Below are 15,620 nucleotides of genomic sequence, written 5' to 3'. Positions count from 1 at the left end.
TCGTTGAGAAAAAAAAGAATAAAATCTGATTTTTATATTTGATTTTAATTGATTTGAGTGAATTAAGGATACTAAATAATCTTAATTAGTTTAAATCCCTTATTTCGTGCTAATTATTTATTATCTACAATAAATTCAAATTAAATTAACGCCACAATTTCAATTTTTTACATGTTTCCATTAAAAAACGTTTTTTTTCTTTTATCTCTTTATTTATTTTAAACAACTTTTTTTAATTATTAAAAACAGTTTTTTGTAAAAAATTATTTGTTAGAACTTGAAATTTTTAATGTTATAACTCGAAAGTCTAAATCTACTGCTATAACTTGAAAATATTACTATAATATATGCCATATATGAAATTTACACAAATATTATTTGGTATTATAAACTTGAAATGACATTTAGGAGTAATAAAGATGTGAATGTCACTACAAGAAATTTGATCAACTAATATTGCCACAAAAGACAGGAAAGTCGCCATTAATTGTAGTTAGTAACAACATAAGGATCATAGAGAAGTACTTCCATGATTAAAAGTTATTTATGATCTTCAAGAAGTTTCTAAAAAAAATATATCGTGGTAATTAAGATTGATAATTGAAGCATTGAACTTTTGTAAGTGAAGCAAGTATTTTCTATGACAACAGAACATGCATAACATGATCTTTGCCAACATATAAGTTTTTAACCTGTTCACAAAGCAAGCTTGTCTATAAAAAATCAAAACCACAAAATAAATGAACAATCAGGCTTGACTTAAAAAGCTGCAAAATTATAATACACCAAACCTAAGGCGTTAAGGATAATTATGATATCTCATAACAAATTTTCGAAGGGTAGACAATTTAAGCTTATTTGTGTAAGAGGATTTTTTTTCTACTTTTTTCAACTCCACTGTCCACTGCTTCCTAGTCTTCCCTGTTTCTTTTTGCACTATAAAAATCTTTATTCTCTTAATGAAAAATTCATAACCTAAATAAAACTTTACACAAATGTATTTGTCATCAACTAATCACAAAATTAGACTTGGAAATGTCTTCAGGTTAATATGTAAAGGCATCTCCTTTCCATATTTTCCTTTCTTCTACGCCCTTCGTTTCAAATTGATTGTCTCGTTTTGACTCGATAAGATTTAAGAAAGTTGATTTTTTTTTGAAATAGATTAAAAAAATATAAGACAAAACAAATTAAAAGAAAGGAGTATAAGATATTACATACCCTCACAGGTAAACAATTTATGGTACAATAAAACAAAACAATAACAAATAAGTAAAATATGCAAAAATCTATTGAATATTGTCATTCTTGTTTTATTGCTTAAGCAGATGAATTGCGCTAAAAAATGCTAGAACTTCCTGCACCAAATATTCATAAATAAGTAGTGGTTGCACTATCGATAAAATGACCTACTAAAACATGTACTAAGAACACCTAAAAATTTATCTCTGATGCCTTTACACTTGAAGTAGACAATATGCTCCATCATCTTTTCATGTCCCTAATCAATTCTCCAATACGGTCATCAAAATCAAATGTCACGACATAAATAATTAAGAAATTTGAAAACTACAAGTAACCAATAAAATTATAATCCATCAATTACGCACCATAAAGCCGGGAAAATAACTTATTGTAAACTTAGGTAACAAAAGTTCAACGACCACATTTGATTCTTGAAATGGAAGGGTCAAATTTTTCCTTCTTCAAATCCAAAGAAGTCATACCTTACAAAGATACACTTTTGCAGCATAACCGACAATTTTTTTTTGAAGCAATTCACATGATTTTTTCACGACCATTTCATTGAACATCAAAAGTATTTTTTCCCCACAATTTAACACCACTTGGATTCAATCCTCCAATAATATGTTTGTAATAGTGGGGAAGATATGTGGTGATCATTTTAAATGACCATCTATAAACATATTTAGACGGAGCAATGTAGAAAAATCATGAAATTACAAATCAAAATGAAATCCATACGATGAAAAACACATGTAATAAACAATGGTAAGAACTATAGAAATATGTATACATAATCCACTTAGATTACATGAAAAATAATTGAAAAGAAAAAAATGCTTCCATATATAGTACATGTGTGAAATGATTGACAACTTGAATTGTCAAAATAATTGGAAGATCGTGGAAGGGAGCCGTTTTGAAAAAGTTATAATTAGTGAGGAGAGCCGTTTTGGAAAAAGGAGCGTTTGTGGGTTTGGTTACAGTTCATTTAATAATACGTTGAACTTTTTAAAATTTATATAATTTATATAGAAATAATTAGTAAAAAATGCAAAAAAAAAAGAGAGTAAAAAAGGAAAATAGGAATGCTGGCTTTTTAGCTATGTCACATCAGGCCTATGTTTTTGCTATATATCGAATATCATTGAGAAGGAAATAGGAAGAAGTGTTATCGAACGATTTCCTGCAATTCTTCCCAGTATGGAATGAGTAAAGAATCAAGCTACAAGTCTCGATCTATACGAAAGGCACTTGTTTTTTTTCCTTTATTTCGATTTTTATATATATATATATATTAACTTTTTCATTAAAATTTGAAGAATATTTTTGATAAGAATATAACAAAAATATAGTGAATGATTTTGATCATAAACTCACCAAAACTTACCTCGAACACACGACAAATAATAGCAACTAGTTCATACACGAGAGCGATGATCCCTCCTTCCAAAACACCCAAGTCTCGACCTTTTTTTGGAGCCGACTCTTAGCCTTAAAAATTAAGACACTTTTCTTAAGCCTCTAAATTTGAGTGTCCCAATTTTTATTTTTTTAGCAATAAAAGAATTATTATAGATTTCCTTAAAAATATTAAGTAGTTTGTTTTAATTTGTTTCTATTATTTATTTTAACTTATTTCAAAAAAATGTTTTCGTTTTGTCACTACATGATATTTTAAAGATTTTGATGTATTTTATATATTTTTAATTAAGACTATAAGATTCAGTAATCTTATATATTTTCTTAAATTTTAAACCTGTATCAAATCAAAATTAACAAATAAATTAAAATAGAGGGAGTATTGTATATAGAAAAACTAGAAAAAATCATATAAAAAAAGAAACAATTTTGCTATTAAAAATAATTTTTTACGAAATATGCTAAAAACTTTACGTTTTTTAAAAACAAAAAAAATAGACTTTAAATTAAATAAATGTTATAATTTTTTCAAAAAATTTAAGCTCTAATTTATTTATTTTATCCACCATAAAACCACAGAGAAACTCCATCGATGCAGCTTCGAAACCAGTTAACCATATTCCCTCGTCTTTCCCGTTGAACATAATTGCCGTAGCTCAAGTTCCAGGTTGCCGTTGGGGTCTCTGGTTTTTTGCTCCATTTGAAGTCACCGGCGAGGTGTCCAGTCGCTGAGGATTTACTGTAATATAAGCTCAATTCATCTATATAAAGGTCACTGTTTTTGAATTTTTGCTATTTCAGTTACTATTTCATTTCAATATGATTAAACCTGTTGTCTTTATTGAATTGCTGAGTGATTAGGTTATTCTGCTAATATTTTCCATACAAACCTAAAGATAATTGCCTGTCCACAGATCAGAGGTGGTGTTGAGGTTTTGGGAATTTTGGATGGGTTTATTTTGCAAATTGGGTCGGGTTTAATCGGTGAGTGGGGTTAAAGTAACTTAAATGCGGATCAGATTTTGAATTGTGAGAAATGAAGGTGGGAAACAAGGGGAATTAATGGTTTAGGGGTAAATGTGTGCTCAAAGTTGGACGGCAAGGGCAAATATATCAAAATGAAGTATAATGAAAGATGATTATAACTTTTTTTGAGAAGTGCAGAGGCAAAGCTAATGCTTTTTCGTTGATGGAACTCTGAATATCCCATGTCCTTTACTGTGTTTCTTTTTTGGATTGAGTTAAAGTTCTGAAAACAAAAATAGGGTGTTCAAATAGGGTAAGGCTGGAGTTTCGGCTAACGGATAAATAGCTGACTCTCTGTTGGTTTGACCTGAAACAGGGCCATTGCAAAGTTAATTCGCAATGAGAAGAAGCATAGCTCGGTGTCTGAGAGGCCTAAGATCCTACTGTACTGATGCCGGAGATGGATTTCAGAGCTCCAAACTCAAAATATTTGATCGCCATCTTAAGCGCAAGCAAGTAAAGCTTCTTCTTCTTCTATTGCACTACTCCATATACCTTGAATATCACCCCTAAACATCCAAATTTATTTGTGTAAAAAATCTAATTTTTAAAAATTTTCAGTTTACTTAACCATTTATACTATGTATTTTCGGTTGGATATACATGGTTGGCAGCGTGATAGAGCGGCGTGGTTGATGAAGCCAAAGGACTCTCTTGTTAATACTGTGGCTGAGAATCTACTGGATCGATTGGAGGTATTTAGTTTAGCCTTCTTTTTTCCTTACTTTTTCTTGTACAACTAATTTTCGCGAGGTTTTTGGTTTACAACAACAACATAGTGACATACCTATTGTAATTGCATAACCGGGATAGAGAGGTTGTTTCTGATAGACCCTCGTCTCAAATGAATAGCTTTTGAATCAGAATTGTAAGAAAAATATGACAACAAAAGAACTAGATACAAAGCAAATGAATTAACATATAGTAATACACATTGAAGAAGAGAATACACCACTAGCCCACTACCAAATAATAATAAAACTAATACTGAGAAGAGGCGTGGAGGAGGCTAGCCCCCTACCTTTCTCAAATAAGTGCAACAACACTCGGCTACCTATTAGCCTTCTACCCTTATCCTTGACCTTCATACCTTCCTATCTAGTGTCATTAGGGTCATGTCCTCAGTAATTTGTTTCAACCATATTTATGTTTTAACCATACTGAAACAACAACAACATAGTCAGTGAAATCCCACAAGTGAGGTCTGGGGAGGGAAGAATGTATGTAGACCTTACCACTACCTTGTGAAGGTAGAGAGGCTGCATCCGAAAGACCTCGTCTCAAGTGCAACAAATCCCGGTATAATGACGAAGGAGCCAGTGAAGAGGACTTTATTTAACCATACTGCAAAAAACTAATTTTTACTTTTTATGTTCCCGTCATTTCTAGCTTTGAGTATAACTTTTCTTCCTATCCATGCTGAAAGGTTGACACTGACAAAAGAATTAAACAGTAACACCTATTAGGGAGGAGAAAGTAATGACATACAAAAGGAGGTGAGTTAGAACATTATGAGCATACTCTACCATCTAATAATGAACTCCATAAAATTACAACTGGTTGGAAAGGGTTTAGGGTAGTAAACTGTTGGCCAATACTTTGAAAACTCATATGCAAACCATGACCATATTTTTTATCATCCTACCTCAAATGGGTCATTATTAGATTGAGTATCCCCTGGTTCAATTGAATGCTATATGTTCAAACTAACAAAAATTAATTCACCTTTTCATGATTTCACTACTTTACTCCTGTGATCTGTGCTCTATTTGCTATCCTTCACAATATAACAATGTGTGCGTAGTTGCCCCTTCTGAAGATCGATGAATTTAGTGAGTTGATACAGAAATATATGGGTTCAGTTGTATCGTTCTTTAAATAAAGATTAGATTACCTATCATATTAAGGTTAGGATATTATGTTCAGAAGGATGCCTAATTACCATTTTTTTTTTAAAATTTGGTGAATACGACTAGTAAATTTTGACATCGTGTGCACTAATGTACTTCCTATCACTATAAGATCTATAACTATTGTTTAAGAAACAACAGTCAGTTTTAGATTTTGAGAAGATAAAGTGGTAGGTGAGACACTTTCTTTTCTAATAAGTCGTCTATCCAAATCATCTGCCTAGCGGGGAAGTCATATTGCTTAGGCTTGGGTAGTTGGGCTGCATGTCTTTTAGGATCCTGGATAACTCATGTTCTCTTAAGTGTCATTTGGTTCATGGATTAATTATTGTGAATTTTATTGCACAAATTTTTATGCTATCAGCTGTGAATATTAATGCAGGGATGGTTATGCTTGAATAATAAAAATAATGTAGGAATTGTTATGTAGTGTATAATAATGCACTCAATTGTTTATGCAGCAATTGCCTATTTTAAGGGTATTTTCTTTTTAGATAGCCAATTCATAGATTCTCACATAAGTTATGTCAGTATTAGTAATGGAGTTTAATGCCAAAAGTTAATAGCTGCATTAGTGGGTTTATGCCGAAAATCGAGTGTTGTACTACTAGTTAGGTAGAGATTTCATTAGTATGCTCAGTTAAATATTGCAAAGAAATACTGTATGCTGAATTTATGCAAGGAATATCTTTCCTTATGCAGCCAGCAGAATAACCCCTAATAGATTGGGATGCCATGGATCTGTTGCTACACATATGACTAAAAACAATTCTATGAGTTTGTTGTTGATATTCATTAATTGCTTGTCTAATGAATTGCTTGTGCTTTAATAGTGTCTCATCTAACAAGAGTTCAAGATTTACATCTTTTTTATTTTGCAGGATTGTAAGAAAACATTTCCTACGGTATTGTGTATGGGGGGTTCTCTAGAAGCTATCAGACGATTACTGCGCGGACGCGGTGAGAAGAAAGTTTCTTGAGTCACATGTTTTAACTATGGTTTCTTGATATTACTTGGTTTTTGACTTGTCAGTCCAAAAATTTCATATTAAACATTACTTTTTGAAAAAAAAAAACGACGTTTTCATTTTGCATAATTGTTAAGGAAAATAGTGAAATTTTATTTAGTTAGTGTAGTAGTAGTTAAACATGTCTTACACACTATAAATTTAAGAAAATCATACTAGCTTGAAGCAGTTACTTCTTTGGATTTCTTGTCTCCTCCTTTTGGGTGTTATATACCTGGGGTTGCACCATCCTTGAATGCGTTTATCTGATAAATTATTTTTAATAGCTATTATGTAAGTGGAGCGAAATTAGACAAAATTGTGGTACCTAAACTTAAATGATTTAGGTATGCAATCTCCTAGGAGAATGACATGATGATCAAGATGCAAGTATCCAATGAAATAGACGAAGTGCACGCAAGTTGGTTCGACACCATTGTTATTAAAAACTAGAAAGAAAGAGATAGAGAAAGGACCAAATATGCCATATCAAGGACTTGAAAACCCAATTTATCATTGTTATTAAAGTAGAAAGAAGAGATAGAAAAAGGACCAAAAATGCATATCAAGGACTTAAAAGCTCAATTAAAGAATTTAACAGTTCTTGCACCCAGAGGTGTGGTCTAGTGATCAATGAAGTGTGAAAGGTTTTGGGAGACCAAGGATCAACTTCCAGTAGAGATAAAAAATGCTAGGGCCTAGGTGATTTGTTTCCAACTGCCTAAGTCTTATGGGGGAGTTACCTGGTACTTATACTGGTGGGAGGAAGCTGGTAACCTATACTATTTATCGAGATGCATGTCAGTAACCTTTTTCCTATTGTTTGTTCATTTTTGATATAAAGAAGCAACTCCCAGTGATGCTTGAATAGATCTTTTCGGAATCCTTCAGCCTCACTTAGGCTTGTAACCTTTTTGGGCATCCTCTATTTGCCTTAAACCACATATATAATTATCTTGCATTTTCAGAAGACAAAAATAACAGTACTCCATAAGATGTCTCCATTATAAAGACAGATCTCATTCATTCATCTGTCACTAAGTCACTTGGGAATATGATTCTTAGAAGAAATTAGCCCGCCAACCAAAAATAATGCTCAAACCAACTTTGGCTCATATTGGAATTGAGTAATAATTTTGACCTTTCACGAACCATTTGATTAACATGCTTATATTGTTCCATGAAACTAGAGCATGATTTTGGGAGTACCTGTTGCTTTTCAGGTGGCATCGAGAAATTACTTATGATGGATACATCATGGGACATGGTAAAATTGTGTAAAGATGCTGAGCAGCAAATGCCAACTGATAACATTGAAACATCATACATTATTGGTGATGAAGAATATTTGCCCGTGAAAGAAAAGTACGTGTAACTTTGATGCTGTCCTTAATGAATGATGGGAATACCTTATTGACAAAGTAAGAAATAACATCCTTTTTTCATTCTGTTGTTTCACATGGGAAGTTCTGTTGACCTGGTCATTAGCTGCTTGGGACTCCATTGGACAAATGACCTTCCTGGTGCAATGATACAGGTGCTTGCTGTATTTGGTTGGATGCAGACAGATTACATTTCCCTCTAGTATTTAGTCATTTTCCTTTTTCATTCTTGAACTTCAAATGGCATATCACCAAAGACACTTACTATAACTGTACTTCTACCAGAGCAGATTGGCTTTAAAGCCAGATGGCTTATTCTTGGCGGCTATTCTTGGCGGAGAAACATTGAGGTATTTCACTACCATTATATCAAGTGCATACAGTCTCTATGTTTGTAGAACCTAAATGTTCGTCATCTTGTTGATATTATCTTAGGGAGCTGCGGATAGCTTGCACTATTGCACAAATGGAGCGTGAAGGAGGCATCAGTCCACGATTATCACCCTTGGCACAAGTATATTTTTGAAATTTGGCTATACACTGATTCTGAAAATTGTTTCATAGGTCTAGGATTTCTAAATATAATCAACACTAGCAGTAGTTTTGAAATTCCTAGAGTAATGAATCTTTAACAATCTTATATACAAATATTATTTATAAAATCTTACAACAGACGCTTCTAGTCAGTTTGTCATGGTGACCAATTTTGGCCACTGTATCTTTTGAAATCAAAGATACAGTGGCCACTGTATCATGGGCCATTTTTTTTGGAAAGGTCTTAGCGCTTAAGGACGTATTACATGAGCTGAATTTGTCAAATTTAGTAAATTGACTATGCTCTTACTTTTTTGTTTCATATCAGTGGGTCAACCAAATTTCTTTTTTGTTTAGTTTCTGTTTTAATTCAATTGATGAACATTCCCGTATAACACAGTTGTTTCACATTTCTCAAAAAAATGATAAGACCGTTTCTCTTCGAGATACACAATTTCTATTGTTTTGCATTCATGGTAGTATGACTTTGGCATGTTGAGTGGTTATAGTTTTCACTTAACTGCTATTTGAGAGAAGGGAGTGTCAGAGTATATGGAATGAGGAAGGATTTTTTTCATTGTCAAATGTGGATTTCAGTGTGTGGACGGTCTAGTGAAGTTCTGTTCAACTGCAGTCCGCAATGTGCATTGTTTTCTACTAACATTAAAGGTTCATTGCCTGCCGAAGGGTTACCTGCTTCTCTGGCAGTAACGTGTCATTTCTTGTAATTTACCTTGTACTCCTCTTCCATCCCTGGGGAATGGGGTAACTTTAAGGAGGCAGTTATATATCGCAATCACAATGAACACTGGATACATGAGCAAGAATCTCTAAATTTTATATAGAGCATTGCCATCATGGCAATTGGAGACTCAGCTATTACTTCATTGTTGGTTATTAAGCTATAAACTGATAAATATTATATATTGTTCATTAGATGAAGAAAAGGTTTGTGTTGAACTGTGAAGAGAAACTCACCAAAAAGAGAAGGCATCATGTGAAAGAGCATATATTTTTTTGCTGCAGGTGCGTGATGCTGGCAATCTCTTGACTAGGGCAGGCTTTACTCTTCCTGGGGTTGACGTTGATGAGTATACAGTTCGATATAGCAGTGGTAAGAGTTATGCTTCATGCTTTGGTTTCCAATCTTGTATTCGAGCAGACAGTGGCAGGAACCTCCTGTACCTTGCATTAATCCATATCTGGATATTAAGATTTTAACAGCAATGCCCTTGTTATGCCGCCTTGCTCTCCACTTTTTGCTTGTACTCTTTTCTAGCTTTCTGTAATGTTTTCTTTTATCATATATATGGACATACTTTCTTCTAAATCTATCAGGTCTCCCACATCATCCACAAATTCCTGTTTACACCCAAAATAAAACAAGGACTCAATTCATCTTGGTCTTCTTAATGGAGTTGCTTTTGTTTTCAAAACATCTTGATGAGTTCCTTTCTTTCCCCGCTATCCACCTTATACAAACTGAAATGAATTTTCCATCTGTCTTTCTCTTCATTTCTTGTATCAATTCCCTTCCAGTGGTTCAGAAGCTCCAGTGTGGTTCTAGGAACGAACCAAGTAACCGCAATCATAGAAGATAACATGTGCCACAGATATGTATTGAGCATTATTTTCTACTTCCTGTCCACAAAGAAAACATCTTCTGCAAATCTGGAAACCTCTTCTTTGTAAGTTCTCATGTTTTACACATTCCTTTTTCACCACTAACCAAATAAAACAGGAATACTTTTAGAGTGATTTTGATCCTGCAAATGTGTTTCCAAGGCCACACCATTCATTGAAGCATTATGGTTTAGATTCCAGTATGCAGCCTTTACTGTAAATGCATCTCTGATATTCAGCTTCCAAACTAATTTATGTATGGTTTCTGATGTACCCTTAAAAGATTCTGGAGTTTGGAGGAAGTTAGAGAATCTTTCTAGTTCCCAATCATTTCAATAATCTTCTGAAGCTCATATTCCATCCTTTGGGGCTCCAGACTTGGGCTTACCAGTGCTTTTTGTTGAAGACTTGGAGGGAATAAGCCAGGGAAAAGGTTTTTCAAACTTCCTTGCCCAATCAGTGTTCTTCCTAGAAATATGTCTTCAAGGCAACTTTGATCCTGATATTGCTACTGAAAGCTGACCACAAGTTTCTGATGGTCTTCCAAATGGAATTCTCTTTCGTTTTTATACTATTCTTAATTTTTATTTTCTTGTGAGGTGAGACGGAATTGACCTGGTAGATTTCTTTACATAGAAGAAAAAATAATTCTCTTAAGTTATGCACATCAGGAAAGTAGTGAAGAGTTCTATACATCAATCTCTTTTTAAAGCTTTTGTGTGACCAGTCATTTTATGGAGCTTAAAAGGTCATGCTTAACTTGTTGCCTCTTTCTATCTCCCTGCTTTTGCACTCTAAGTATCTCTTGTGTTCTATTTGATTTAGATATGTCTCTCAATATGGCACACTCAATGCATGTAAATTGTAAGGTAATCTACTTAAAAGATTATTTCTTTTATAGTTCTGCGAGATATATACACTTTCAGGCTATGTTGCCAATAGGTGCATGTTTGATACTTTATAAATAGTGTGTATTTTTGGAGGATCTGACATGGGTGTGACACCATCTTGGAGAGTCCAAACAACACAGCTTCCAGGAATTTAAAATTAACCCTGCTTCAGTCAAATCTGAAAGCTTTTGTTTCACTAGTTCTTTCCTATATCTGGAGCTTCAGAACCTTGACAGTTGTTGCCTTCTTCTTCCCCCCTTCTTTTGGCAGTGTGCAATGTATATTTCATTCCTTTTCCTTTAGATATATTTTTCGGGATGAGTCTCAATTGTTGCAAGCTTATGTATTCTGCAAACTAGAATTCCCAGCTGATGTTCTTATTTCTGTCTATTTTTGATGGATCATTGAGAATTCTCATGGAGGATCTACCTGCCTTCTTAACAACCAAAGTGTCTTTGCCTTTTAGATAGTTTTTATGGGCAAAAAATGATTGTCATTGGGCTCGCTAGAATTATTTGGCAGCTAGTATCTTAGCTAACATCATCATTAGTGACCACTGACCAAGATGTCAGATCTTTCAGAGGACTAAGCATCACTGTTATTGTTGAACATGTTATACAAAAAAATCAATAGTTTTATCACTCGAATATTTTGAACTTTATTATGAATAAAAGCTTTTACTGGGTTGAGTGATGTATCCAGCAGGAGCAGGTTGGCTTAGTTTTGTAAGTCTTATCAATTCTAGACAGCTACTGCCTTTATACTGTTTTGCTTAGCTTGGAAGAAAGAGAGGTGCATCAACATTGGTAGATTACGGCCCTGGTCTCTGTCAAAGTCTAAAGCCAGATTTAGCCCCCTTGAAACCGCTTATTAATCTAAAAATATAAGGCTAAATCTGTAAGTGTCCTTGTTATTTTCACTTCACTCCACTCTCACATTTTATCTGATTATTTTCATTTATGTCCAACCACTTTATTTTCCACAAGATTCTTAAAAGTTTTTTGCCAATTTGAGCTTAGATTCTAGCTATTGAGAAAATGTGTAGCCAATATGTACCTAACCGGGTGTGACATGTTCATTTTGTGGTCATCATTAGAAATGCCCCTTCATTTTATTATTCAGAGTAGCAATAAACTTTCTTGTATTTTGGTTGTGGATAAGCTTGCACATCTGCAATGCCATTGAGGAAGTATGCATTTCTGCACTCATTGAATTACATAGTCTTTCTATATTGAATTGATTATCTTTCTTTGTTTTGCTTGTGTGGCAGCTTTGGAGTTGATAGAACATCTCCGTGCAATGGGAGAAACTAGTGCTCTACTGCAAAGGAGCAAGGTGGTTTTCTGCTGAAATTCCTTTTATCTTTTCAACTTGAGAAGAATTGAAATTCCTTAATTAATTGTCTTATTGGTTTTAATCACTCTACCATCCACCTTCTCCATGGATTAGGTATTGAAAAAGGATACAGCCCTGGCCACAGCAGCTATTTATGAGTCAATGTTTGCAGCCGAAGATGGCACAATTCCAGCAACATTTCAGGTGATTTAAGAGGAACTGAACTGATGCTGAAAGTTCTCTTTTGCTGCAGTATACTGTAATATAATTGTGTTTTCAGATAATATACATGACTGGATGGAGGGAACACCAATCTCAACAGAAACCAAAGAAGAGAGGCTCAGCCACAGTGTCATTCCAGGATCTCCAAAAGCAATTTGGCAGTGATGGTAACTGCTGACTTACACTCGACATTCTTTATCGATGCAATTCTAACCTGTTATCTGATTCTTCTCAGCAGCTAGCAGATGAAATAATGGAAACTCCTGTTAATTTAGATACTCTCTCACACCTAATAGTTCCATAAGCACCTTTCATTATCATGCAAAATAAAAGGTAATAATCATAACTTTCAGTAGAACCACAGTGTACTTCAACTTTTCCTGTCTTTTGAAAAAACCATTGGTGTACGTCTCTATTACGACGAGTTGTTGTTGAAATTGGAGTGTCATTGGATTTACAAGAGTCCATGGGTTAATTTTTCAATAATTTCTTGATGTACTGTTGATGGATCATCGTTCCATTTGAAATTTTGGCTTGTAAATCCGAAATGAAATTGAATATTCCCATCATTGTCACGATCCAAATTCACATGTCTAGCACTCGATACACTACCTGACCCGAGAAAACTAAACCCATATGATGCACCCTGACCATAGCATGAAATCATATTAACTGGGGAAGCCTTTTCGAAATCGTACATGTTTCCAAATCAAATAATAAAATGGTTTCACATCCAAAATCATACATAGAATTTCATATAAATAATAAAATCAAAATAAATTAATAATTCTGTCATGTATGTCAACATTTGAAATGAAAAGTTAAGTGTAAATCCATTTCAAATCAACTTTAGCTTGTAAAAATACTTACAAGTTTTATAGAAGGCATAATACATAAATTGGATCCTAAACTTGGCTTTGAATTTTAAGTATGACCTAGACTTTCAAAGTGCACAAGTAGGCACTTCAACTATCCAATTCTTAAAAAAAAAACACGCGAATCCAACCTGGCATTACGCGTGATTGAGACGCAATTCAGGCACGTCAGGGTATTTTTCGAGGCCCACAACAGTAAAAAAAAAAAAAGCGGAAATGACAATTTTATCCTTAATGAATCCCTTTTAATTATATCTTTATTTTTTTCAAATCAAAATCCCATTTTTTTTCTTCTTCTTCCTAATTCTAGTACTCAAGCTTTTTTTCTCCTTTTGTGCACAATTTCTGGTCATTTTTTTTATGTAAATGGCTTCTAATTTTTTTTGCCATTGTGTGAAAAGAGCTATAATGAAGATTTCTTGGTCTGCAAATAATTCAGGTATAAAAGAAAGTGAATTTACATTCATGGTGACAGCTTTTACAAAAAATAAACTTTGAAAAAGCAAAAATTAACATAACCAGACTAAATTGAGGAAGAACAACACATAAACATCCAAAAGATAAGAACTTTGACCACAAATCTTCACAATTTTACTTTGATTTGCAAAGAAATTAGGGCTAGGGCTCCACTGATGTTGAGTGAAAATCGAGCAAATTGGGAAAAGAAAATACGATCCTACCCTTTTGTATTTTAATTTCTTCTTTTTTTTTAATTATAAAATACGTGTAATTTTTTAATTACGTGGCAGCCACTGAGTGGCTCAATAAGCCACGTAGGAGTGTTTGTTTATCACACAATTTGGCTGTTGGATTCACGTGTTTTTTTGTTTAAGAATTGGATAGTTAAAGTGCCTACTTGTGCACTATGAAAGTTAAAGGTCATACTTAAAATTTGAAGCCAAGTTTAGAGTCCAATTTATGTATTATGCCTTTATAGAAAAGCAAACTTTTAGTGTCTTTTATAATATTTTCTGTTATTAATATTATGATCTTTAGATTTTAGTGTATTTTAAAAAATAAAATAATTTTTTAGACAACCAATGTCTATAGTCTACAACCTACTGTGGTGTCAAATCTCAATTGCTTTGATAGCTCTTGTCATTCTCTCGATTGATTTTTCGATCATTTAACTAATAGTTATTATTTTAGATTTTTTTTTTTGTTGAAGATAATTAAAATCAAAAAGAAAGATAATTTTCTAAGTAATAACTATTAATTGAGTGGTCAGTTGAAAAAAGTCAGCTCTCTAATGCTACTCGATAGGGATTCAACTAATTATGTATGTTTTAATTGGAAAATTGTTATAACGATCTTAATGGTGAAAATAGACTTTTTCCAAAAATGATTTATGTGTAGGACGTAGTAACGAAGAAATTAACAACAAAATATTAGTCATGACTGGAAAAGAGAATTTCTTTTGTGTACATATTATACTATTAAAAAATAATGGGAATACAAGATTTCTAATCTTGAATATAAACATAATGTGAATACAAGATCTCTTGTCAAAATTCCCGAAGTGTTGTTTGGAAATGAGTTATATTTTATTTTAAAATAATAATATATTTATTTGGAAAATGAGTATTTTTGACCCATTAAATAACAATAAGAGCATTTTTAGACCAAAGTATTGACGGCAAGGGCATTTTTGGACCAAACTATAAATGGAGGGCGTTTTTGTTCCTTTCATATAGTTTAAGGACATTTTTGACCCTTCTCCCTTTTATAAATACCCCAAAAACTTCATGGAAAAATATTTCAAATTGGAAAATATTTCCATGGAAAATTGGTGTGAAAGAAAATGTTTTTCATTGAAAATGAAAATTCCATGGAAAATGCTTTTCATGGAAAATAATTTCCTGGAAAATGTTTTTCGGGAAAACAAGTAGATTTTTGACTTATTTTCTTATGTTTGGTTGGTGAGTAGAAAATATTTTTCTAAAAACACTTTTTAGGGTTTGGTTTGTGAATGACATACATTTTTTTAGAAAATATCTTTTATTTTTTACTAGAGAATAGAAAATATTCTTTAGGAAAATAATTTTTGACCTTGATAATTGATCTAGGACATGACCCCAACACCTGAACTAATTCTTTAATCTTTTTTTAAAAATTTGAATTTTTCTTTTAAAAACAAACTTTTTTTTTT

The 15,620-nt window shown here is 32.9% G+C and overlaps 1 protein-coding gene across 1 annotated transcript; it reads left to right on the top strand.

Moving 5' to 3' along the window:
• Window positions 1-3,200: 3,200 nt before the first annotated feature.
• On the top strand, window positions 3,201-13,078 carry LOC125865859 (putative methyltransferase At1g22800, mitochondrial). Its single transcript, XM_049546114.1, has 12 exons — window positions 3,201-3,438; window positions 4,010-4,149; window positions 4,308-4,388; window positions 6,485-6,563; window positions 7,834-7,975; window positions 8,078-8,147; window positions 8,278-8,342; window positions 8,428-8,506; window positions 9,553-9,640; window positions 12,310-12,374; window positions 12,489-12,578; window positions 12,655-13,078. Exons 2-12 carry the CDS (start codon window positions 4,033-4,035, stop codon window positions 12,772-12,774), a joined length of 996 nt encoding a protein of 331 aa, XP_049402071.1. The 5' UTR covers window positions 3,201-3,438; window positions 4,010-4,032; the 3' UTR covers window positions 12,775-13,078.
• The last annotated feature ends 2,542 nt before the right edge of the window (window positions 13,079-15,620 follow it).

Source organism: Solanum stenotomum, chromosome 5, assembly GCF_019186545.1.
Source record: "Solanum stenotomum isolate F172 chromosome 5, ASM1918654v1, whole genome shotgun sequence".
Classification (NCBI taxonomy): domain Eukaryota; kingdom Viridiplantae; phylum Streptophyta; class Magnoliopsida; order Solanales; family Solanaceae; genus Solanum; species Solanum stenotomum.
The sequence above is the reverse complement of the archived record's forward strand: the minus strand, read 5'-3'. Positions and strand labels throughout refer to the sequence as shown.